The sequence below is a fragment of the Vitis riparia genome, chromosome 1 (assembly GCF_004353265.1).
Source record: "Vitis riparia cultivar Riparia Gloire de Montpellier isolate 1030 chromosome 1, EGFV_Vit.rip_1.0, whole genome shotgun sequence".
Lineage (NCBI taxonomy): Eukaryota > Viridiplantae > Streptophyta > Magnoliopsida > Vitales > Vitaceae > Vitis > Vitis riparia.
The window spans coordinates 13,738,975-13,763,064 of NC_048431.1; the positions used below are offsets into that span (position 1 = coordinate 13,738,975).

Sequence of the window (24,090 nt, forward strand, 5' to 3'; positions counted from 1 at the left end):
AAAAAAACCATCTTTACAATCATTTAACCGGTGACATGAGGGTAAAGTGTTAGCATGAAGCACTATAGATGTGATACCATGAAGGAATTAGGCAGTTTCTGAAATACCGTAAATACATTTTTTTAAGAGTCTACTGCCAATATCTTAGCCATGTATCATATTCTTTTGTCTAGGAGTAAAGGCTGGAACTATAGGCATAACTTGAATTCATACATAATACATGACAACTCAGTGTCCAAGTAGGATTCATACCACAAGGAATGGGTGTGGATGGAAAAGCGGATTGGAAGGGTTTCCTTTAATCTAATTAAGTAGAAAAAAAAAATTAAAAGGAGCTCGATGGAAATGATTCCCAGGAATAACCTTTTCCTTTGTAATACACTTTGGCTTTTCAAAGAAGAAAAAGCAAATTCAAATTGCATGCTTAAACCCCAAGAAAGGTATCCAGTGGCTAATGCTAAAAATTAAAATAGTATTAGGAGAGAATTTTTCAAGGCATATCTTAAGACAGAATGTTTGTCAGGGAATATGGGTTGTTTTCAGCTGAGACACCAAGTCTGCGATTATTCGTAGATTCTCAGAACATCAAAAAAGTTTCATACCCATCTCCGCAATTAGTTTCCCTCATTAGGAAACCAACAAATATGGGCATGAAAACAAAAATATATGGTCTAAGCTTAGATCATTTCAAAGCCCACCACCCATACATCATTTTAAAACTAGTTGGTCCTCTTCAGAAATATTTCTACTTCTGGCTTACTCTAAGAACATTACTGGGGCTCAGGTTCTGAGATAAAAAAAAAAAAATGGCTCAATATTCCAACTGCATGCCACTTCAAAGAGATTGCCAGCCACCTCCTCTCATTCGGTCCTGCATTGCAGCTGCTTTCTCCTCTTTCATCTTCTCCACAATTTTAAGTATCTTGGGATTGAAGAAACGGTCACGAACATATTTCCTCTCTTCAGCCTGTATCTCCTTGATAGCACTAGGATATGGGTTAGGAGGAAGTCTCTTCCCTTGAAGACGAGCAATTTGCTTCAGTCGAGCATATGCCATCTTTTTGGCCTTTTTCTCTGCCCTATATTCCATCTAAACACCAGAATTTGGAGAAAGGAGGAGACAGAAGAAAACACAAACAAAAATAAGACAAACTTATGTTCCTGAGAAAATTTGACTCAAGAACCTGGTAAAAAAGAAATACATACATCGGCTACAGCCATGGCCTCTTCCTCACTGACTCCCTGTTCCTTCAACTCAAGCACCCGACAACCAAATACACGGGCTGGAGGGGGGTTAAAAGCACTAATCCTGTCAGAGCATTACATATAAATGAAGTTAAAATTTGACTCAAGGCTTTCAATCCTAGGTCAATTTCATTATCCACTAGAAATCTCATCATAATATGATACTATCCTAAAACTCCAAGCAAATTTAACACATGATATAGTAGTCAGGCATCATCAAATAATAGGATGTTTTTGAAACCACACACCATCAAATAAGCTGTGTTTGAAACCACACAAATTCTAGCAAACAAAGTACACATGTAAGAATTCCCTTTCCTTTTTTAATTAGAAACAGATAATTAGAATATGTCAATCATCAAATAATAATATATTACTGCAGAATAGACAACCAAGAAAGAAATGTTGCAAATCTAATGTAACCTCAACAAAAGGAACCTAATTTTTACTCTTTAACCCTAGATATTAAGTAGGCTAAGTAGAGGATTCATGCACTGATACAGTTGAGTAATAACATATCAACACAATCAATTTTTTATTGACTGATCTCACTTGAACTTTGGAATCAAACTAACAGTCCATAGCAAAAGGCAGATTCACCAAGTAAAAAAGATTAGCATCCAGTTCCAGCAGCTAAAAAATAAAATTGTGTTCTGAAATTTGGAGGAGAGAAGATACATGTTTTTTCATCATTATACTCTAAAACTTGATCATTGGTTCAAAATTGGTAGAAAAACCATGAAACTTAACAAATATGAATCAAAAAAATCAAACTCCAAAGATCTATAAAAAATGTGAACTGTTTGGTTTTGCAAGTTGTACGTCTATATACACAAGTGTTTTCAGCTTATTGCATGATCTGTGAGCTGATTTGAACTTGTGCATTAAATCAAAAGTCATGTTACGAGGCATATTCCCTAAATACTAGAAAACACAGAAACATTGTATTTTAGAAGAATGATATTCAGCTCTTCATGCTGTAACCTATATAAATCTAACAGGCAACAAATGAATAATTCTTTTCCATATATATCTTATCTAAACTCAAACTGAACAACTTAAAAATTATGCTGAACTTTGGTTCACAATTTCTAATAATGCTGAACAACTTAAAAATTATGAATCAGAACAAAAATACCTCAATGTCTCAAGATCCTTTAATCTCAAACTCTTTAGCCATAAGTTGCTTCAGATTTTCCATTTCATGCATATCACTGCTGATCAAGACAATATCATCTATATACACTATGGCCATTTTTGGTTGGTCGGATATAACATTACCCATATTTGAGAAGAGATCGTGTGTATCTTTCAAACCAGGCTCTAGGTAATCTCTTGAGGCCATAAAGGGATTTTTTAAGCTTGCAAACCTTTTCATTTCCATACATCTCTTCAAAACCAGGTGGGAAGATCCATATACACTTCTTCCTCCAATTCACCATGCAGAATTGCATTTTTTACATCCAACTAAAGTAGCGATCATTCCAAACTTGCAGCAAGAGGTAACACTACCCTGATTGAATTCATCTTAGCAACTAGGTCAATAGTCTCTTGATTGTTAATTCCATGAGTTTGTGTAAAAAATTTCACAAGTCTTGCCTTGTATCTTTTGATTAATCCAACTGCCCTATACTTCATGTTAAACACTCATTTACATCCAATAGGTCTCTTTTCAGAAGGATTATTCACTAGCTCCCAACTATCATTTTTATCAAAGGCTCTCTTCTCCTCCTTCATCACATCTTTCCACCTTGGAACAATAAGAGCCTCTTTTATAGTTTTAGGAATATACATAATTGAAAGATTAGTAGTAAAGGCTTTAAAAGAGGGGTTTAGTCTATGATAAGAATGTCAAAATACTCAAAAAAAAAAAAAACCCATAGAAACCAAGAACTCTCCTCAGTTTATTATCCTCTGCATCCATCTATATACAGACATATATCCTATACCCGGAGTCTAACTGATTCCTAAATTGTATATGGTAACATAAACATATACATGGTAAGCCAATCTGTCAATCTTCTCATATATGTACAGCCAATCTGATTCCTAAATTGTATATGGTAACATTAACAAAGAAATGAAGTTGCTTATAGGGTGTTGGGTACAAGATTTAATACCTTCCCTAAAAGCAATAGGCAAATCAAGATCTAAGACTAGATCAATGGGATTAATAAAGCAAGATTAAGAAGAAATAACAAATGGAGTAAGACAAGGTTCAGAGTTACCTATATTTTCAAGAGGCATTATGTTTGGATCCAGAGATTGACAATTTTTCTTAAACTTATCTTTGCAAGAATACACCTGCAGCTCATGAGGCTTTTCAATTTCAGTTTCCTTCTCCCCCACGCCCAGTTGATCATCAGCTTAGATTTTTTTGCAGTTAATTTCAGTTATAGGTAAGGTAGAAGGTGGTTGCAATATAGGTATAGGATCATTAACAAGTCTTGCTAACACCTCACCATCCCAAATATGATCTACCACTCTCTTGCTCTCCTCATGAAGAGAAAATTGGTAAAACAGGGTTGTGACTCAAAGGAAGTGTAATCCATAGTAGCAAAAAACTTCTTAGTAGGAGGATGAAAATATTTATACCCTTTTTTTAGTAGGAGAACAGCCAAGGAAAACACATTAAAGTGACCTAGGATCAAGCTTACTTTAATCATATTTGTTGATATTAACACATGTAGTGCAACCGAAAACTTTTAGTGGAAGGGGGTTGACAAGTGAGAAGCTGGAAAAATCATTTTTAGAGAGTCCAAAGGTGAATTAAAATTGAGGACCTCGGTAGGCATTCTATTGATGAGATAACAAGCTGTTAGGATAGCTTTTCCCCACAAATATTTGGGCATTCCCATGGTAAATAACAAAACCCAAGCAGTATCAAGCAAATGTCTATATTTCCTCTCAGCTATTCCATTTTGTTGAGGGGTATAAACACAAGATGTTTGATGAAAAATCTTATTCCCACTCAAGTATGTACCCAAGGTAGAAGAGAAAAAACTCTCCATTATTTGTTCTCAAAACCTGAAGTTTTGCTGGAAATGGGTTTTGAATCATTCTATGTGAGGTTTGGAACACTCTAGTTGTTTCAAATTTTTCTTTAAAAAGGTTGACCCAACATACACGGGTATGGTCATCCATAAAAGTAAGAAACTATTTAGCCTCCAATACATTTGGAATACGTGAAGGACCCCAAATGTCACTATGTACAAGTGAAAAAGACTGATTGTTTGTAGATTTGGATAGGAAAATGAGTGAGATGATGCTTCGACAATTCACAAATTTTACAGTGAAAGTCAATAACCTTTTTATTCCTAAATAAAGTTGGGTATAAAACCTTGAAATATAGAAAACTTAGATGTCCTAATCTATAATGCTATAATTTAATTTCATCCTCATAGGACAAAGAGGCACCAACATGAGTAGATTAGGATAAGCATACTGACATATCTAGGTCCTCCTCAAAGTAATAGAGTCCCTCTACCTACCTCTCTAGCATTGCCAATTTTTTTTCCCTATACATAGGTCCGGAAATTCACAATGAGTAGGAAAAAATTTAGGCCCACAATTAATATCCTTTCTCAATTTGCTAATTGAAAGAAGATTGCAAGCTAGCTAAGGAACACGTATGACTGGATTTAGGACTAGGTGTTTAGAAATAGTAATAGAACCCTTTCCAGCAATAGAGGAAAAAGACTCATTAGCAAATTTAACTTTTTGCATGCCCAAATAAGTGAAATAAGTAGAAAACAAACACACTAGTCATGTGATCAGTTATCCCTAAGAGCATACCAATAAACTCTAATAAAGCTGTAATAACATATGCAAATTCTGAATATAATTTTGTACCTTCTCAAAATTATATAGTGGATCACTTATATACAATGGGAACAATCTAGGGAAGGAAAATTTACAACGATAACATTCCTAAATTACAATTAGAAATCAAGGAGAAAAAATTGGAGAAAACAATAAAAAAAATAATAAAAAATGCCAAACTAGGAACCTATCTAAATATAGTTAATCAATCAGCCTAGAATCAAAGAAGTAAATCCAATAAGAAAATAAAAAAATTTGAAGGTTGACTTTCCACAGCATTGTGGACCCAAATCCTACATTCTAAAACTCCTAAATCTTCTTTGAAATAATAAAATTAGAAAAAAAAAATAGAAACTTCCGCTTTTTCTCTTTTAAATTAGAAACTTAAAGTCTATATAAACTTCTTTAACAAAAGTTTCTAATAAAGAAGGCTTCTAAATTTTAAGGACTCAAAATAGATACTTCAATGGCAAGCTCAACTACCAACTATTTATGATACTAGAGAACCTAAAAAACTATAAATTATCTAAATATATTTGATAGAGTAATAGGATTTATTTATTTCATTTCATTTCATTCCTTTCTTGGGTAGATCTTGGGGATTCATCCTCATCGATATCCCCCCAACTTGAAAAAAAATTCAACCTTGAGTTTCAATGGCTTTCTACAGTCAATTGAAAGCTAAAGCAATGGTTTCCACCCTTTCTTTTTCATCATCAAGTATGAACTTGCTTTCCACAGCTCTTCTTGTATAATGTGCGGTATTGAATTCGCTTTCTACAATTTTCTTGTAAACATTCTTAGAAAAGAATAAGATTCTTGAGTTTCTTAACTACAAAAGAAATTCCAACAAACCTTATTGTACCATCATAAGATTCTTCATGTTTGCCGCCAATCATAACAATTTGGAAAGTCAAGCCTCAGTTTCTCAAGCTTTTAACTTCAGAAAGATCAGTAATTGGAGTATACTCTATGATGCATACTCTTCAATATTGAGCCTTAAAACCCATGTCATGACTCGCATAAATGTGCTCAATGTATTGATTAATCCAAAGATCATGGCTAACCATTCATATAACTCATCCTTCCCATGAGTTAGTAAGAAAGAAACTCCATAAAGACTCAACCCTTATAGAATAAAGTCTTTCATAGACAGCATAATAACTTGTCTTTTAGAGTCCATGTGCTCCTTGTAATATATAAGGTAGAGCTAGATTAATATCACACGTTAGAATTCGCATGGATGGAGATTTGTTCTTTAGCACCATTTTGCACTTGCAATGCTTCTTTAGGGACTCCTATAGGTTGTTTTGTAATGGATTCATGACATTTCCATTTCAGATTCATAGTAGAAAACCTTTCCCCTATTGCTATTAGAGCAACCAATAGATGTCACACTAAAACACTATGACTTTCATTTAAAGCATCAAAATAATCCCCTTCCCCTTCTTGTCTAAATTGCTTTTTGTTGTGCCTCTCAACCTGTGTGCTTAGCAAAGAGGTAGCAGCATTTGGGGTGGCAAGAATTTCATTTTCTGGATAAGCTGACACAGCTCTTGCTTGCTATCATTATGTGGTAGGGCCTGGTCAACTGCCCAGCCACCTCAAGCACATTCCGTTGCCCGATCTGATCGAAGGGCTAATTCTGATTCAAGTTCTAGCTCTTCAATACACAAGTATAATCCCTTAGTTGTAAAGACAAAAGTGTAAGCTGAGATGTTTTTGTGCTTGTGAGGCAAGGCATACACCTCCAAGCATTGAGACATAAGCCTTTTGAAACTTCATTTTTATAATTGATAAATATTTAAAAATAATTTAAAATATATAAAAAATAAATAAAATTTAATAAAACGAAAAATCTAATTATTTAAAAAATTTTAAATAATTTAAATATTAAATCAGTGATCTGATTTTTTTTTCTATTTGAAAAAACTTGTGAATTTAAAAATAAAAATAAAATCAATTATCTAATTTTTTACTACTAGAAAAAATAATTATCCAAAATTTTTTACTAGTTACTATAAAATCAACTATTAGAAAAAGAAACTAAATTCTATCTAGTTTGATAATTTTCTACACAAAAAATAAAAAGAAAAAAAAGGTCAACCTCATAAAAAGAAATAGAACAAAGAGGTTGAGATACTTCTTGGGAAAAAAAAAAGACGAGGAAAAAACAAGGAGACCATGAAATAAATATTAGGGAATAATATACCTATATATATATATATATATATATATATAACCAATTTGGGAAAAGCAAAGAAACCGGAATTAGGGGGAAGGAAGAATGAAGAACGAAGAAGGAAAAGCTTAGAACCAAGGAGAACAAAGAACAAAGAATGAAGAGGGAAGAGCATCTCACCGAAGCAAAAGGAAGATGCCAAAGCCTCATGTATCGTCATTAAAATGCATGAGGCCAATAAAGTAAGAGTTAGGGTTGGGGTTCTTTGTGTTTTCTCCTCTTATTGCACTCTCAACAAGCTCTTTTGGTTAAAAGACAAGTTTTTATTTTTTTTCTTTTTTCTTTTATTTTTATTTTTATTTATTTATTTATTTATTGGTATCTAACCACCTCAACAACAAAAACACATCGAAGGCTTACGCCTTAAGCACTAGCACATCAAATTTGCACTGGAAGCCCATGTTGGATACTCTTCGACTCCAAAGGCATACGCCTTCTAAGAGTTGAGCACTTTTATGAACGCTTCACCCTAAGGCGTGCTTTGAAGCTTGCCTCACCAATTCCTTTGAAAACACTGCTTGGATAGACAACAACGAATAATGTCCTCCACACTTGAAACATAATGGAGTTGTACTAACCCTTTTTTCAACAACACCCATGGGAGTTTACCCTCATTAACCTCCCTTTTAGTCACATTCAAAGATGGTTGATTGATACCTTCACCATTCACACGATAAGTGTTAGAATTTGTTATGCTTAAGGTTTTACTTGCTTGATCCTTGATTAGAAAAAGATCCTCTACTCTGTGATCGTAAGCATTTAGAACCCAAGATTTGAGCGCTCCTTCAATTTTAAGGGCTAGTTGTTAAGCATCATCTAAGGTGTAAGTTTGTGCAGCCGCCATCTCAAGTTAGATTCCCATTCAAAGTCTCTATTGCAAGTAATAATTTGAGTCTCACTCCCCTAACTTAATTTGGAATGCTCAATCCATGAAATTCTTTTGTGTATTTTTCAAAATCAATTTATTATCTTGTTTGAGATTAACATTTTCATGTATAAAAGTTGCTCATAATCAATTAAGAGAAAGTGCCCTTTCATCTTCAACTTCATCTAATTCCATGTGTTTATAGCCGGTTGGTTGGTTCTCTAAAATCAATCTTCAATATTATGCTGCCATAAAAGCGTTGCACCTTTTAAGTTTGCCTTCACAAAATGCATCTTGACCTTCTCAAGCAAAGCATACCAATCAAAGTAATCTTCTATAGACATAAGCCAACCAAGAAAAGTTGTAGAATTCAATTTTCTCAAAAATTCAATAACTTCAATGCATACTTTTTTAGTTACATCTAATCTTGCTCAAAGTCTGCAATACTTTCCATGTCCACATTACAATGGATGTCTCATGTTGTGCTCCTTGGTTGATTACTCATCATAAAATTACCCTTCTCTCCACGTGCTCTATTAGGCAATTGGTTATGCTGATGGCTCCCACCCCCTTCCTCAATGGGTTGTTTTTCTTGACTTCTTACTAATAATTTCACTATCCCATCAACTTGGTTGTTAAGTTTTAGGATGACCATTTGTTGGGATTATCATGTAGCATAAATTTCCTCCAGACATGTTGAAACAACATCTTGATTATTTGGAATCTTGAACTCATGCTTAGATAAATTACTCCACTCCTTAGCTATACACACCTTCAAACCAAGAACTTTCACTCTAATGCCAAAACTGATATAGGACAACCTTACGATGGTTGTTTACATTCAAATAGGTAGGCGAGTGCTTCAATCTTTTAGGATCTAAGAAGATGAAAGAGGAATGAAGTTCATGGCAGGGGGAAAAATAAAATAAAATATACGAAAAGAAAGATAAAGAGGGAAAAAATTGATAGAAACCCTAGAATCTCACTAAGATTTTCTAAGTCACACCTAGAAAAAAAGCAATAGTCTCACAATTGAAAATTACTAAGCATACAAAACTTAATTTATTTTTTTGATAGGTAAAGCATACATAATATTATTTCATCCTCAATCATTCATCTCGTTTGACATCAATTAACCTTATTTATGGAATTTAACAAACCCCGAAAACTAAATAAAACTATAAAAAAATAAATAAATATAACTTATATAGTAACTTAGTAGGACTCTTATTTCCTTCTTAAAACTTATAAATCATCTAAATAATAGAATTAAAAAGAAAACAGAAAAAAATTAAAATTAGAAACTTAGCTTCATAAGAACTTCTTTAATAGAAGTTTTTAATAAAGAATAGTTCTAAATTCTAAAAACTCAAAGCAAAAAATACAATAAAATAAGATCAATTATGAAAATAGAAAGTTTTTCTTCTCTCTCCTCATTACTTGACAAATTTAAGACATACACCATGAATGTTTCTCTTTTTGATCATTCTAATATCACTTGGAAGAAACATATGCATGGCAAGAAAGCATTTCTAACAAGCTAGTTATCATAGATCAGAAAGGACAAATAGATAGAACTATTTATAAGAATAGAGCAATACTTGATAGCATCTTCATATTTAGAATCTGGATGCTTCTGAAAGAACTTTTGAATATAAAAATCCTCAGGGAGACTGATTTTCTTAACTTTTCCATCAGGCCGAGGAAATGTTGGAGGTGGGGCCCTGGTCAACACAATCAAGGGTAAGGAAAAGCATGACTATCAAATTATATGTGTGTGAACCAACTGTAGGAAATTTTCTTCAGAAATATCTAAAGAAAGATTAGTTGCAAAATTATGGCAAAACCATGACATTCACAAACTCTACAACCAATATTCTTTCATCTTAGAAAAGATATAGTTTGGTTTATTCCCACATTTCAAGTAGGCTCTAGTGCTTCCAAAAGAATTATTTTTGGACACCAGATGCAAATCATACATACTCTGACACAAAAAAGCAAACCTTCTGCTTACCTCAATCCCTTTAGTCAACATCCAATATCAAGATTTCTAAAAACATTAACCTCAAAAGAACAATTGGTTAGCAAGATGTTAGACGCCAATGTGGTAAGTATATGAATGGTAAAAATCCTCATGGACTCCACCTTCTGCATTGGAAAAAAGTTCAAATTAATTTGTCTTCTCTTCCTTTTGACACCCACCTTTTTTTTTCCTTTTTTTTTTTTTTTTTGAGCAGAAACATGATTGGGTAGAACGATGTTAGCATTCACAGCATTAAGTGTACTATGAATGAGTTCAGAAACAAAGGAAACTGACTAGACATATTGTTTTCTCTAATTGCTATTAGACTAATTTTTGTCTCTATATTTCTCTTTCTTCTCGACTAATTTATCTTCCTACAAAAACATAGATAATTAAACAAAGAAGTGGATTGGTGCATCATCTTTTGAAGATTACAACTAGTAGTCAAACAAAAATTTGGAATGCAATTTCAACTTTCTATGATAACCATTTATTTGGTAGATATTCTTTCCAGTTCAAATGTAACAAAAGGATTTCCTGAACAAAGTCTAGACAGACTTTCCAGTCATATTTGTAGTGCAAACACACTGGTTGATGTGGATACCCAAGCTATCAAGGGTTATCAAGGGGAAACAAATGGTACTGTCAGTCTCCAGAAAAGAACAAAACTGAATCACCTGCATCTTGGAGAAATGGGAATGGAAACTGGTGTCAAGCATTAGACAAATCACAACAAACAACATGAAACTAAAAACATTTCTATTCTTTTCTTCAATTCCTGCCCATTTCCAACAAATGGAAATGTAATTTATCTAAAAATACAAGGGAAATGAGGATATAGGTAAAATGCATGACCAAGATATACCCAAGAGCAAACATCTTCACTACTTGGGTTTGATTAGCTTTGAGGTCAAATGACTGAAGAGGATGACCACTAGTGCAATAGATGAAGTAAATGAGTACCTCCAGATTGTGGTTTGATCAATGTATTGGTAAACTTCAATTGACAACCACAGTAGTAATGCTTTATAGTATAAAACATAGGGCAGACAAGAATAGGAAATGAATGATGGCAAGATGAGAAAAGAATGGGAAATGAATATATCCACGACATGGTGTAGGTTAGCATTAATAGGCAAAAAATTAGAAAAACTACTATTACCATGGCTTTTCCAATCCTAAAAGAGATATAATTGCACGAGTGAGGTAATGATGAATGATATGGTCTAAACTGAAGATGATTCAAGAGCACAGGGGAATGCCAAAAATGACAAAAGTAAATTTCAAGTTTGCTAATGAAAAAACTGATTGCACAAGCAAGGCAATGAGGAGTTATCTGGTTTAATAAGGGGAAAGGGAAGACCAAAAATGATGAAAGTTAGTGGTGAGAGATGAAATGCTAGCCAATGATCCAACAAAAAGAAAACAGTTTCCAACATAGTGGAAATGTGAAAAGGATTGATGCAGTTGACACGAAACAATAAGTAAGACTTTGGCGAATTAAGAAAGGCTAAGTTAGGAAATCGACAGGGTAGCTAAGCTACTTCAGGTTGGTCTATGGACTAGCTAAATGAGTGCAACTAATTTTCAAGATTGCAGGAGATCTAACTGTAGCAAACAAGTCCAAATGCAGCCAACCATATTTACTGGAATGTGAAGGAAGTCCCCACTAGTTAATTTTCAGGCATGGACATTAACCAAGAAATAACACAAAATTAATTAATGACAAAACCCTTAGGCGATATTTGGTACATTGGAATGGGGAATGGGAATGAATATTTTGTTTCCATTCCTATTTCTTGTTGAATAAGAATGAATTTGGTGATTCTAATTTTTGTGTTTAGATACACTTAGGAATGTAAGGATTGAATGATTATTTGTTTCAATTTCAATGTTTGGTAACAATGAGAATGAAAATGAAAAAGGAAAAAAATTAATAATAATACTCTTACACAGTTCAAAATATTTTTTTTTTTTTTAAAAAAGAACATTTTTGGAAGTTTCATTTTTGTTTTTTTTTTTTTTTTTTTTTTTTTGCTAAATAATAAGACTAAGAAAAATAAGATTCACTTCAATAAATAAAAATTAACCATAAAAAGTCATCCTAACTTAATGAAAATGACGGGGTAAAATATAATTTTAACATGTTCTATATCCTTTCCTACATTGAGAGAATCAAATATCTCATATTGGAGATCAATTGAAATCCTACTCATAAGTGGGATTTCATTTATTTTTTTTTTGATAAGTCTTAAGTGGGATTTCATTTATGCTAGAATCGTTTTTTATTTCATACTCACCGTCATTTAAGTTATCCAAACAAAGAAATGGATGAGAAAAGGAATGAGATATTCATTCTCACTCCTCATTTCGATGAACCAAACATGGCCTTAACTCTTGCATCAACCAATAACTCACCCAGATTAATCACTAAGAAAATCCATGTGTATCATAAGCCCATTGATCAAAAAAAAGTTCACAAAGCACTGGATCGTTAACAATTACTAGAGAGATAGGCCACTGAACCCATATTGCATTACACCCATTTGATATTTTCCTTCAAAGAAACATAGGGCATGTTTGGCAATTGTTTTCGAAAACAATTTTATGTCCACTGAACCCATATTGCATTAAACCCATTTGATATTTTCCTTCAAAGAAACATAGGGCATGTTTGGCAATTGTTTTCGAAAACAATTTTATGTTCTCCAAAACAATAATACCCATATTGCATTACACCCATTTGATATTTTCCTTCAAAGAAACATAAAGGGCATGTTTGGCAATTGTTTTCGAAAACAATTTTATGTTCTCCAAAACAATAATAATAAAAGGAAAGGAAAACACATTTGGTAATAGAAAACTCTTTTGTTTTCTATTCTTAAGAAAAAAAAAAGGTATTTTCAAATCACATATTCTAGTTGTTTTTAAATGTTTTCTGATGGATGTTTTAAAACATAATCATACAAACATGTACAATGATTAAAAATAAAGCACTAGATGAAAAAATTATTTTTAAAACATATTTAAAAATATTAAAAACAGGTTTAAAATATTTCATGTTCCCAAACAAATTGTTTTTCTACAAAATTTTAGAGACCAATTTTCAAAAACTAAAAACTGTTTTTCTGAGACTCAATCAATTCTCTGTTATATTCCAAAATTGCATATGGATTAACATAGACAAAAGGCATTGCATTATAACTCCTATCCTGGTAACACCAAATGCTTCCAACCATAAATAAATGTGAGAACACAAAAGAAAGAAAACCCATGTTTAGACACTGAAAATTAATCTAGGAGCTCAAATTTACCAATGATAACAAAAATTTACCAATGATAACAAAAATTTACCAATTTATACAAGCATAACAGTCATATAAAATCTATATAATAGAGGGAGAGAAAGAGATAGACGAACTGTTCCATGGCTTTCAGCCAGACTGGTTCAGCCTTAGCCAAGCCCTTAACGAGCTTTCTCGTTCTTGCGAGCAGATCTCCTTTCATGAATGACATGATCTTTGCTGCTTCTGCTCCTACTTTGAATCCTTTGAATTTGTGTTTGGAGTCTGTTATTAGATGAATATGAGGTGAGTTTTACAACAGACAAATAGTGTCCTTTCAATTACTAAAAGATAATAATAATAAAAAAAAATAGATAATTTCACTCACCTCCCTTGAGGTTTTAGCTACAATTAGCCCTCATTGGTTTGAAAATTCGTCAAAATTTTTGAATTAGAGGGGAGAAAAGTGAAAACATCAAATGAAAAGAATAGGGGAGACATGTGATGAAATTTCAAACCAATGGAGGTGAGGTGTATTTAGCCAAAACCTTAGGGAAGGTCAATGAAATTAACCATAGAAAAAAAAAAGGGGAAAAGTGTGCTTCCACACGTATTTAAAAAAAAAAAAAATCATAAAATGAAAACCAGTGTGGTTAAAGGTAGTATGATTGACCAAAAAGTGTATAAAATCCTAAATATTTTTAGATAAGTGTATGAAATGTGGATAATCTAAATTTGGGTTGTGTAGATGTAAACACACACTTCCTTTAAAAAAATTATTTTACAGTTACATTATATATGGAAGTCCAAAGAGTATGTACACTTGTCCCAAAATACCCCTCCCTTATTTCCCTTCAAATCTACATCTTTGTCATTTGACAACAATCATAATAAATTCACATTTCTATATTTATTAGTTATAACTAATAAAATTAGAAGTTCATTTTCCTTTTCTTCTTTTAAAATTAGAGTTTTACATTTTTTTTGTTGCTCATTCTTTTTTCTGGTAAAATTAAGGAATCTTAACTCAAGCCAAAACTTTTTCTATATAAAACTATACAAGATAATGTTCCCATATAATTAGTTTTGAGTTGTAGTCCAAAACAAAATCCTACAATTTAAAATTTCCAGCTGTAGCATTGACAATTTTTTTTTTGATAAATAAAAGGAAATATATTCAACGGAAAGAGAAAGCACCAAAAATAGTGTCTTCAAAGTATACAAGGAGTATACAAAAGCAGCCCAAAGGCTCAAAAGCAAGGGGGGGAAGGAAGAAATAACACTTCACCAACCCCTACTTAGAGCCTAGCCAATCCAAAAAACTAACAAGAGAAGAAGGGCTCAAAACTATAAACACTCTAACCCAAGACCAAAGATTACATACAAAATAATATTTCGGTTTTTGAAGTGAAAGCTCCTTATTCCCAAAAGTTAACAAATTCCTTTCCTTCTAGACTGACCAAAAAATACATAAGGGGGTCATTTGTCAAGCATTTTTACAAGTTTTCCCCACAAAAGCTCCATGTCACCCAATAAGAGTTTCCTTCACTGAACATGAGAGAGCCTAAGCCACACCAAATAGGGAGAAAAGAAGATTCCACAAAACCCGCGTCTTTACACAATGAAGTAAAAAGTAATCCACTGTCTCTACTTCAGAGAGGCATAGAAAACACCTGTTAGCCATAGAAAACCCCCTCCTCTGAAGTTGCTCCAAAGTTAAGATTTTACCCCAAGAAGCCTCCCAAGCAAAGAAGGCTACCTTAGGAGGTATATTCACCCTCCAAATATTATGACAAGGGAACAAATGAGAGTCTCCAGGCTCCAAAATAGAATAAAGCGACTTGACTGAGAAATCACCACTCTTTGAAGCCGTCCAAACCACTTTATCTTCGTCCTCCCTTTGTACCCTAAAGGTTTGGATCTTGAGCATAAAACGCTCCACCATCTCAATCTCCCAATCATTAAATGCACTTGAGAAAAGAAGGGTCCAACCCTCCCCATCACTGTCTAGGTTCCAAACATCCGACACCCAAGCATCTTTAGATAGGGAGATGGAAAAAAAGAGGGGAATGACTCACAAAGAGTCGCATCTCCACACCACTTGTCCTTCCAAAATTTCACTCTCCAACCACTACCCACTTGGTAGGCTAATCTACTATTCAAAAACAACCACTCCTTTCTAATTGCTTTCCAAAGCCCAACACCATACCTCCCACTTGCAGCCGGATTGCACCAATCCCCCTCCTCCACACCATATCTATGATTGATAACTTGCTTCCAAAAAGCCTCTCTTTCATTGGCAAAGCGCCAATTCCACTTACTTAAGAAAGTTATATTCATCAGAGCTAAATTTCTCACACCCAAACCACCTTCCTTTTTTCTAAGCAAACCAAGTTCCACCTAACAAGGTGTGGCCTCTACACAAGAGCTCCCCCAGAAAATCCCTTTGAACCTTCTCCAATCTCAACCTTACTTTTCTGGGCAAATAAAAGAGAGACATGAAGTATATAGGCATGCAAGAGAGAGTGATCCGGATTAGAGTGAGTCTCCCTCCTTTTGAAATATATTGTCTCTTCCACATTGCAAGTCTTTTTCGAAACCACTCTTCAACACCATCCCAAACCGCCCCTGATTTGAAGGGGGGGCCCAAAGGCAGTCCTAAATAACAAGAAGGGAGACCACCCACTCTACAACCCAACTCTAAAGCCAAATCCTCTATATCATGCAACCTCCCCACCGGGATTAACTCACTCTTCTCCAAATTGATTCTCAACCCTGAACAAGGCTCAAACCACATGAGAAGCCAATTTAGATAAGTCATCTAGTCATGAGACTCCTCACAAAATACCAAAGTATCATCCGCAAATAACAAGTGCGATATCAGAATCCCCTCACCACTCCGACCTCTCACCCTCTACCTAGATAAAAAGCCCCCATTAATAGCCCTTCTCAATAAACAACTAAACACCTCCATGATTATCACAAACAAATAAGGGGAGAGGGGGTCTGCTTGTCTCAATCCCCTCGAACTCTGAAAAAAACTGAAAGGAGAGCCATTTATTAGAACAGAAAATTTCACAATAGAAATGCACCATTCTATCCACTTTAACCATCTCTCCCCAAAGCCCATTTTTTTAAGAACTTCCAGCTGACATGATCGTAAGCCTTCTCTATATCCAAGTTACACAACACACGCCCTTGATTGTTTTTCAACCTTGAATCCATTGTCTCATTTACAATCAAAACTGCATCTAAAATTTGTCTACCCTTCACAAAGGCATTTTGAGACTCCAAAATCGCTTTCCCCGTAACCTTCTTAATTCTATTTGCCAACACCTTGGCCAACAACTTGTAAAGGCTTAAAGCATTCCAAGAGAAATCTAGCTCTTTGGTTTCCAAGAAAATAGAGCAATAAAAGAAAATAATATTTCCATTCCCATGTTATGTCTCATTTTTTGCTTCAAAGAAATAAAAAAAAAAAAAGCCAAAAATTAAAACAAAATTTAAGAAAAAAAAAAAACCAAAAAAAGAAAAACCATAAACCCCACCCGTGTAAGATTTAACTGACATTTTTCTGTATTCCCTAATCACAGTGGTAAAAATTTAACAACTCAAAATTGTAATTCCTTTTCCCGTATTTTCTCTGCATCTAAACTATTTCTATTTTGTAAAAGAAAACATTCCCAAACAGCAAAGATTGTCAATCTAAAATGAATTCAGTCTGAGCAGTAATCCAAACTTGCAATAGACTTCCACGGTTGTTCAAAGAGAAACCCTAAAATTGGAAACTTCCAGCAATAGCATGCCAAGCTATTATCTAGCACTCCGACTGAAATTCAAGCCCTTGGTTACCAAGAAAATGAAGAAAAATAAAAGAAAATCACATATTGACTCCTAGTTTCTTTGCTGCCAAAAATTTTAAATAAAACAAAACAAAAGTCGACTTATTGGATTGTGAAAATTTACGATTCAACTTCTTTTTTTTTTTTTTTTCATAATCGATTATGTTTAATCTAGAAGTCGATTTACCGGATTAGAAATAGAGACTGAGCAGTACCTTTAACTCAGTGATCGATCAAAACGCAGCGTTTGGAGCAAAAATGACCGAATGCTTTTGTGTTGACGGAGGTCCGGGCTTGCGTCTCGTGCTCAAGCCGTACCTTAATGCGTGTGCAACTACACCATGAGTTCAGCATTACTTTGGTGAAAATGGGCTGAGCCTGTGCTTGGGCCACCCAAACTTTAAACGAATGTATTTATATTTTTTTTTCATTCATAAAATATTTACTATAATATTGCATAAGTTAATTTCATTAGTCACTTTTCAAGTTTTGATTAAATACATATAATTCTCAGAGGTTTAAAATTTTATTATACACCTCTCTTATTTTAAGTAAGAAAGAAAGTGAGTAAAAATAAGAAATGGAAATGATACGAGAGGTGTTTGATGAAGAATGTGTTTGATAATGATTTTACAAAACGTTTTTAATATTTTTAACACTTAAATCATAAAAAATTTTAAAGTATTAAAAATATTAGAAATACTTCATTTTTTTTATAGATAAACGCACAGAAATATATTAAAAAGGGGGCAAGAAAGGCGACCCACAGTATACAGGAAGTATACAAGCATCACCTACAAAAACCGGAAACAAAAAAGACAAACCCTTACCAGTCCTCAACAAGAACCCAACCAGTCCATAAAATTAAACAAAGAAAGGGGGCCTTCAACTATGGAAGAATTAGCCCAAGGTAAGAGATTACAAATGAAGGAATTTTTCAATCTTTGAAGTAATAGGACCTCATTTTCAAAAACTATCCTATTTCTTTCCTTCCATACCATCCAAAATAAGCAAAGAGGAGCTGCCCGCCAAACCTTACTATGTTTCTTATCCTTTAAGGGAGCATGCCAACCTAAAAGAGTGTCTCTAACCGAAAATGGGAGGACCCAATTAACACCAAATAAGGAGAACAAGAGATCCCACAAAACCTTCGCCTTAGAACAGTGAATAAGGATGTGATTTATCGTCTCTTCTTCATCACAACACAAGGAGCACCTGTTAGCTAAATTCCAGCCCCTCCTCTTTAGTTGGTCTTGAGTGAGCACCTTCCCCCAAGAAGCTTCCCAAGCAAAAAAGCCCACCTTGGTAGGAACAAACGTACTCCAAATAATTCTCCATGGAAACGGGACTGCACTGCTGTGGTCAAGAGAATTGTGAAACAGGATTTTACAGAGAAAATCCCATCTTTCGTCTCATTCCACACCATCATATCCTCCAAATCAGCATTCAGCCTCTTTCCTTGAATGATCAGAAGGAGTCTCTCCACCTCCTCCACCTTCCAATCATTGAAAGGTCTAAGGAAGCGGGGATTCCACCCTCCCACTTCCCCCATTGAATCCCAACAGTCCTCAACCCTCGCGTCTTTAGAAACTGCTAAATCAAACAAGGAGGGATAGGCCTCACAAAGAGGAGTGTTCCCGCACCAAGTATCTTTCCAAAACCTCACCCTTTTACCATCCCCCACCGAAAAAGAAACATTGTTGAGCAACAACAACCCTTCCTTGCTGATTTCTTTCCAGAGCCCCACCCCAAAGCCCTCCCTACCCCCGCAAGTGCTCCAACCTCCTCTAACAACCCCAAACTTCGTGCCAATTATAAGCTTCCAATAGGAATCCCTTTCAACCGCAAACCGCCAACTCCATTTGCACAGAAGGGCCCTATTGAGAGTAGTGAGGTCTCTAATCCCCAACCCACCCTTCTTTTTATGAGAACAAACAATACCCCATTTTATTAGGTGGGGCTTCTTCTCCAACGCTCCCCCTCCCCAAAGGAAATCCCTTTGAATTTTCTCAAGTCTTAATTTAACCACTCTTGGCATACGCATTAAGGACATGAGGTAGGTTGGCATACTCGCCAAAGTGCTCCGAATGAGAGTGATTCTTCCACCTTGGAAATGAATTGCCTCTTCCATAAGGCAAGTCTCTTGCGCATCCTCTCTTCCATTCCGTCCCAAACCATCACCGACTTATGCGAAGCACCCAAAGGGAGCCCCAAATAGGTAGAAGGGAGAGATCCCACTTTGCAGCCCAGTTCAGCAGCTAGTAATTCAGCATTCTCCACTCTACCCACCGGCAAAATTTCACCGGCAAAATGTTAGAAATACTTCATAGAATCACTATCAAACGAACTCGAAATTTTAAACCTATAAAAATAAAATATATTTAATCGAAACCTCTAGTGATCACCAAAAACTTAATTTTCCCTTCATTATTTTGTTGTAAACTTATCTAGTAATAAGTACCTTATGTTTTAAGTTTTATTTCTCATTCCATGCTTAAACTTTCTCTTTGTTTAAATTAACTATTAACATTCTCAATCATTTTGTTTATATTTATTTTTTTCTTATTAAAATATTTTTAATATATTTACCTTATTTTCAAAATCATTAAATTATTATTATACCAAATCTTATCTCATTTTATTTCCAAAACTTGGTATAAGTTTTGGAAACTCATTTTATTTCCAAAACTTGGTATAAATTTTGGAAATAAAATGAGATAAGATTTGGTATAATAATAATTTAATGATTTTGAAAATAATGTAAATATATTAAAAATATTTTAATAAAAAATAAATAAATATAAACAAAATGATTGAGAATGTTAATAGTTAATTTAAACAAAGAGAAAGTTTAAGCATGGAATGAGAAATAAAACTTAAAACATAAGGTACTTATTACTAGATAAGTTTACAACAAAATAATGAAGGGAAAATTAAGTTTTTGGTGATCACTAGAGGTTTCGATTAAATATATTTTATTTTTATAGGTTTAAAATTTCGAGTTCGTTTGATAGTGATTCTATGAAGTATTTCTAACATTTTTAATACTTTAAAATTTTTTATGATTTAAGTGTTAAAAATATTAAAAACGTTTCGTAAAATCATTATCAAACACATTCTTCATCAAACACCTCTCGTATCATTTCCATTTCCTATTTTTACTCACTTTCTTTCTTACTTAAAATAAGAGAGGTATATAATAAAATTTTAAACCTCTGAGAATTATATGTATTTAATCAAAACTTGAAAAGTGACTAATGAAATTAACCCATGCAATATTATAGTAAATATTTTATAAATGAAAAAAAAATATAAATACATTCGTTTAAAGTTTGGGTGGCCCAAGCACAGGCTCAACCCATTTTCACCAAAGTAATGCTGAACTCATGGTGTAGTTGCACACGCATTAAGGTACGGCTTGAGCACGAGACGCAAGCCCGGACCTCCGTCAACACAAAAGCATTCGGTCATTTTTGCTCCAAACGCTGCGTTTCGATCGATCACTGAGTTAAAGGTACTACTCAGTCTCCATTTCTAATCCAGTAAATCGACTTCTAGATTAGACATAATCGATTATGAAAAAAAAAAAAAAAAAAGTTGAATCGTAAATTTTCACAATCCAATAAATCGACTTTTATTTTGTTTTATTTAAAATTTTTGGTAGCAAAGAAACTAGGAGTCAATATGTGATTTTCTTTTATTTTTCTTCATTTTCTTGGTAACGAAGGGCTTGAATTTCAGTCGGAGTGCTAGATAATAGCTTGGCATGCTATTGCTGGAAGTTTCCAATTTTAGGGTTTCTCTTTGAACAACCGTGGAAGTGATAGATAAATTATTTTTAATATATTTTTAATATTCTGGGTAGAGAGAAACTTGGCTTTGATGAGAAAACCATTTCCATTTTCGCATATCACACGATGAATCTTTCTCATTTCTTCCTCTATAACCATCAATGTATGTTAACTAGCTAGGTTGCTCAACCATTGCACTAAAATAGCTTATATTGGTTGTCTTGTTTAACCTTGGTTTAATAGTTTTGATACCATTCTCCACTAACCTAACTCTCACATTCAAAACATTGTTCTTTTTAACTATTTCATTTCGATTGGCATTCAGTCCAATTGATCTTACATATATAAATAAACAGATTGAGAACTGTGCCAAAGAGAGCATAACCTCTGTATACAGCAGGTACACTTGGACTAGAACAAGTGCTCTAGTATAAGATATGAAAGAGAAAAGGGTAAAAAACAAAGGGAGAGCAAGTTCCCGGTTCTTTTTTTTTTTTTTTTTTTTTTTTTTTTTTTTTTTTGTGGAAATAGATTCTTTAAGGGTGCTCCAAGAAGGTGCATTCCCGTATTAATTACCATTTGATGACATGAAAGCCTCTGGTAATAACATGTCACTCACAGACACATGTCATCCTCTCCACCCTCTCATTTCAACTACCAGATTTCATGCGTGTCAGTTCCACCTTGGCAAGCCTGCTGCTCTAGCCAACATCCTAGACCAACAAATCAGTCCCAAGATGGTGATGGGAGGGCCAGCCAAGGACTAAGATGTGTTAAGTCCATATTGGCACCAAAGCCCTTCTCTCAACACAAGCAGACATATTAACATCAGGTTGCTATGTCCACAATTACACACTCAAAAGGATTAAGAGATCATTAGCTGGCTCATCATGTTTTCAACAGCTTTCTCTTCCACTGCCAGCTACCAAAGGAAGAGATGAAACAAAGAACTTCCTTTTAACAAATAGATTGTTGATAAAATCTCATCCTCCAAAACGAAGTAAGGCAGCTCTCCATTTTATATGCATCTCATCCAACAGCATTAAGACCTTCCTTTCCAAAATTTCATTTCCCCATAAACAAAGGATAATAGACATTCCAGCTTTCTCACATGGGAAAATTCTGAAGTTTAATAATGGACAAGCTATGCTTAAATTAATTTCATGTATTTGAGTAGAAAGGTTGACAATGACACTTAACAATCTCAAAAGCAACTTGAATGAAAGATAGACTAATTGTGTGGCACATTAACTGCCAAACAGCCTTGATTTTTCTCTCTATGTACACATCTACACTTGGATGATGACTACAAAAGCAACAAAACAAATCCAACAACAGTGCATCACTGTGAACTTCACAAAGATGGAATAGAAACCATACCCATAAACAGGGCAGCTTATAACCCTGTTCGTTAAACCCGTCAAACAGAATCCAAGAAACATTCCATAGATTATATATGAAAATATAGGCACATGTTATAAGAGTCTACAGTCTCACTGCAGCCAGATCATCAGAGAGTTTAAAAGGATGGATATCCATGGACCAAAGCCAAAAATTCAGAAGTCGATCACAAGGACGGGATGCATAAACAGAACCCAAGTAAAATTCAGCAAACAAAGCATCCACATACCAATCAGAGAAATGGTGTAAGAGAGTCTGAACAACTAATTCAAAAGGGTTGCAAAAGATAGAAATTAAACTCCCAACCACCCATTGAATACTCCTGATTTGGTCTTGTTGAGACAAAAAAAACCCAAATACCCGATACCCACATTCTTTGTAATCTCAAACAAAATCAATAGCCTATAAATCTTTTCTTAAAAATGAACTCAAACAAAAGAAACACCCACACAACTCCTCTAACAGAGCCCAGAAATCCTAAAATTATCTTAGGACCTGCAACACGTGAACTCAAAAACCCTAAATAGAGCACTTGCATATGTGAACCAGAGTAGAGAATGAGAGTTTTAGAGAGAGAAGCACTGGGAAATGAGACTCGACTGCTCTATTAAAATCCAAAAATCCAAAATAAATTTGGGTTGAGGGTTACCTTCAATCAGATCAACAATGTCGATTGAAACCAACTGTGTAGTCTCGTATGGAGAGCAATGGAGGAGGAGAATGAAGAAATTACCGCTTTGGGGATGAGCTGAGGGTTGAGGATGCCAGTTGCAGAAAGCTTTGAGGGGATGGGTGGGTTAAGGTCGAGCTCGGGCGTCGGGCGTCGGGCGTCGGGCGTCGGGCTTTGAGGGGAGGTCTCAAAAACTAGCTTTTTCTATTTAGAAAAAGTCAAAAATATTTTGGTTTTTTTCACTTAATCAAAAATTTTAAAAATTTAATAATAAATCATTAAAAATTAAAAAAATAAATAACCTAAATTTTAAAAGCAAATTACTTTCAATAAAAAGCCAAAAAAATAAACACCACCTAATATTTTCATCTCACCTTCCTTATATTCAATTTTTTATATATATAGTACTTTTTTTAATATTACATCTATATACCGAAAAATTTGACCTAATTGGTCATAAACTTATTTTTAAAAACTATTTTTAAATTTAAAAATAAAAAACTATTTTAAAAACAAGTTTAAAAATACATGGCTAAATGGGTCTATATTTTTCTTTTATTTTTAAAATTTGGTGAAAAAACTCTTATTTATTCTCTAAATATTGTTTTATATTTCACTTTATTTTAAAATTTTATTTCTAGAAAATAATGATGTAATTTAAAAAAAAAAAGAATTTGTTTTTAAAATAAAACAAAAAATTGTTTTTAACTCATATTACCCAACATAGGCTCATAATCTCGATCCTTCTATTTAAATTTAATGTATTATTATTAAAATTAAATATTATCATATTATTATTTATAATAAGTTATTTTATTCAAGAGTTTTAAATTTATAAAATTTAAATTTTACGTTGCCATTGATCTCAAAACTCATTTTATTGTTTTGAGAATACTTCTTAAAAA

At 33.8% G+C, this 24,090-nt stretch overlaps 1 protein-coding gene across 2 annotated transcripts; it reads right to left on the reverse strand.

The window, feature by feature from the left end:
- Positions 1 to 452: 452 nt before the first annotated feature.
- Positions 453 to 23,351, reverse strand: LOC117918234. 2 transcript variants are annotated; one of them, XM_034834743.1, is made up of 5 exons: positions 23,165 to 23,351; positions 13,619 to 13,766; positions 9,776 to 9,898; positions 1,207 to 1,309; positions 453 to 1,090 (listed from the first exon to the last, which is right to left on the reverse strand). In XM_034834743.1, exons 2-5 carry the CDS (start codon positions 13,711 to 13,713, stop codon positions 836 to 838), a joined length of 576 nt encoding a protein of 191 aa, XP_034690634.1. In that variant the 5' UTR covers positions 13,714 to 13,766; positions 23,165 to 23,351; the 3' UTR covers positions 453 to 835. The 2 variants fall into 2 exon arrangements, with proteins under 2 accessions (XP_034690634.1, XP_034690640.1); XM_034834749.1 differs by lacking the exon at positions 23,165 to 23,351 and adding an exon at positions 17,539 to 17,563.
- Positions 23,352 to 24,090: the final 739 nt, after the last annotated feature.

Excerpts from the sequence above, each read along its gene's own strand:
- LOC117918234 (XM_034834743.1), bottom strand. The coding sequence starts at position 13,713 with ATGTCATTCATGAAAGGAGATCTGCTCGCAAGAACGAGAAAGCTCGTT. Across the intron at positions 9,899-13,618 it reads TGGCTGAAAGCCATGGAACA|GGCCCCACCTCCAACATTTC; the intron begins GTTCGTCTATCT and ends TGTGTTGACCAG. Across the intron at positions 1,091-1,206 it reads AGGCCATGGCTGTAGCCGAT|ATGGAATATAGGGCAGAGAA; the intron begins GTATGTATTTCT and ends TCTGGTGTTTAG.